The sequence below is a fragment of the Hippocampus comes genome, unplaced genomic scaffold, assembly GCF_001891065.2.
Source record: "Hippocampus comes isolate QL1 unplaced genomic scaffold, H_comes_QL1_v1.1 scaffold128, whole genome shotgun sequence".
Classification (NCBI taxonomy): domain Eukaryota; kingdom Metazoa; phylum Chordata; class Actinopteri; order Syngnathiformes; family Syngnathidae; genus Hippocampus; species Hippocampus comes.
Window position 1 is genome coordinate 246,998 of NW_017805852.1, and position 2,342 is coordinate 249,339.

Here is a 2,342-nt window from a genome sequence, read left to right on the forward strand (position 1 = left end):
TATACACACACACACATAAATATTAGAAAATATATTTGACCAGAGAAATACTACAAAAATATCAGAAATCAATTTCTGAAAATATAAAGAAAAAAGGTTGGGCAAAGTGCAAACATGAACATACACAAAAAAGTGATGAAAAGTACACAATTATTTTTCATGACAAATGCCCCCAATTGCCCCCCCCCCCCCACCTCCACAGATATTAGATGACGAGGTCGAGGCCGACTATTACGTCGCTGTGCCAGAAATGCTGCAGAAACTGACGCCGCTGAAAAACAAACTACGGAAGAAGTTTCCGAAGAGCAAGAGGGGTGCGCTGAAGCTTCTTCAAAAAATTAAACGAAATATATACACACACACACACACACACACACACACACACACACACACACACACACACACACGTTAACTTTCTAGTGCGTTTTTTATCCCCCTTCTTCAAGGCTCAATCGGCATCAATATCCCCAAAATGCTGTCGCTGTTCCGCACGGGCCACGAGTACGGGGTGGAGAGCGAGTGCTACGTACGGACGCAGGTGGCCACGGTAGGTCGCCGCCGCCGCCACGCCCAGAGCTCAAGTGGGCGGAGCTTCACGCCCACTTCTCCCGATTTCCCCACAGTTGGACTTTCCCACTCAACACATCTTGGCCAACCTGGAAATCATCCTGACCGACGTGCGCTCGCATCGGCCCGCCGACATGGGTAACCGCAACTAATCCAGCAAATCGGCGTGCATTGAACATGTGACATTGATTAAAAAGATAAAACACAAATTGTCTCTGTGGATGATGCCGGCGAAGCTTCCGTGCAAAAATTTCATGTAAAATATTAGAGAAAAAGTTTCAGATGGACTATCACTATAACTTAATTTGTCTTTTTGTTCCCCCCCGCCCAACTGGCCTTTTTCCAGGGCCTTTGATCGAGCGCGCCATCCTGTCCAGTCGCACCAGTGAAGCTCTGTGGTTCAACAGTGAAAGCGTTTTACCGCAAACAGCCGAAGACAACCAACAGCAATAACAGCCTCCCATGTATATCTTGTGCTCATCGTTATTTTTATTATTATAAACAATAAATGTGATCATGCCAGATGGTTTGCTGCTTCCGGGAGCCCACACCATTTGGCCTTGGGGCCATACAATCATCCAGCATCACATTCATGTGATTTTCTTTTATTCCAAATTGCAGTCCATCTTAACACCTTAGTCCACTTTCCCAAACATCACATTACAATGTATACACAGGTGTATATATTGTGATTTTTCTTACCGAACATTTTGGGACCCCCCCAAATTGATTTATCTGTATTTCCTTTATGGCCACCAGGTGGCAGTGTTGATCGAAGGTGCGGTTTCCTCACTTGTTGCTGCTCAAATAAGCAGAAAACTTTGGGTTTCTCGAGTTTGAGTTATTGATGATTTTTTTTTTTTTTTAGCAAAAAAAAAACTGCCACATCCTTCATCTTGAGGGAGAACGCTATTTTTCTTTTTAATATTTAAAGTTTGCAGTTCAACACAAAATTACCCGGTTGGGGTTTTTTTCTTCATTTTTCATTTAAAATGTTCCCAAGCATTTTTGGCAGATTGTTGTCCTACTTTTTAACAGATTTATATTTTGTCAGGCTGTCCAACGTGATTTTTTCCGAGTTGTGCATGAATGCAGATTTGGAAAGATGGGGTTGGAGCCCAAGCCAGAATGTTTCTTTCTTTCTGCACTTGGGTTGTAAGATTGGATACCAAAAGACAGCGGAGCAAACTTGGCGTCGATGGAATCTACGTGACATAGTTGAGTGCACAACCGCATGCTGGCGGTTCGAATGGGGTCGCCCATTCCGCGGATTTTCGCCATTCGCGGTGGCCTTTCTCCCCCGCGAGTAGCGGGGAGAATCCACTGCAATTGGAACCTGCAAGACGTTCAGCCGGCCGTCATGATGTTGTGCACAAGGTGTACCTAATGAGGTGACCGGTGAGCGTCATGAGTTGCTCCCTGACGACTTGCCTTCTCCTGAGGCCACAACAGCTGATCAAGTGGCATTTGGAACGTCAAGCGCGGCGTGCTTCCTTGGGGGAGGTATTCCCAAGAGGAGGAGGAGGAGGAGGACCTGCATGTTTGCAGGACGGTGCAGCCCGCTCGTCATGTGCGTGAGCTTCACATTTTTCTCCCCCTTGGAGTGCTTGTAAGGGAGGGGCGGAGCTGTACTTCCCCGCTTGCAGGCTCCCCCGAACCTCGCCTGTCTTCCTGGCCGGAGCGCGGACGCTGCGCTCGGGGGAAACATTCCGCAACCTACCGGGGGACTTTTTTTTTTTTTTTTTAAATTCCGATCCCCCTTTTAGCGCCCCCGC

At 46.9% G+C, this 2,342-nt stretch overlaps 1 protein-coding gene across 1 annotated transcript in view; it reads left to right on the top strand.

Annotated features, from left to right (window-relative positions):
• Positions 1-1,089, top strand: part of mrpl1 (mitochondrial ribosomal protein L1) — a 3,145-nt gene extending 2,056 nt beyond the window's left edge. The window contains exons 3-6 of the mRNA XM_019888470.1: positions 191-314; positions 447-547; positions 624-705; positions 914-1,089. Of these exons, the coding sequence (XP_019744029.1) occupies positions 191-314; positions 447-547; positions 624-705; positions 914-1,020 (414 nt within the window). The 3' untranslated portion in view covers positions 1,021-1,089. The remainder of the gene's footprint in view (positions 1-190; positions 315-446; positions 548-623; positions 706-913) is intronic.
• The last annotated feature ends 1,253 nt before the right edge of the window (positions 1,090-2,342 follow it).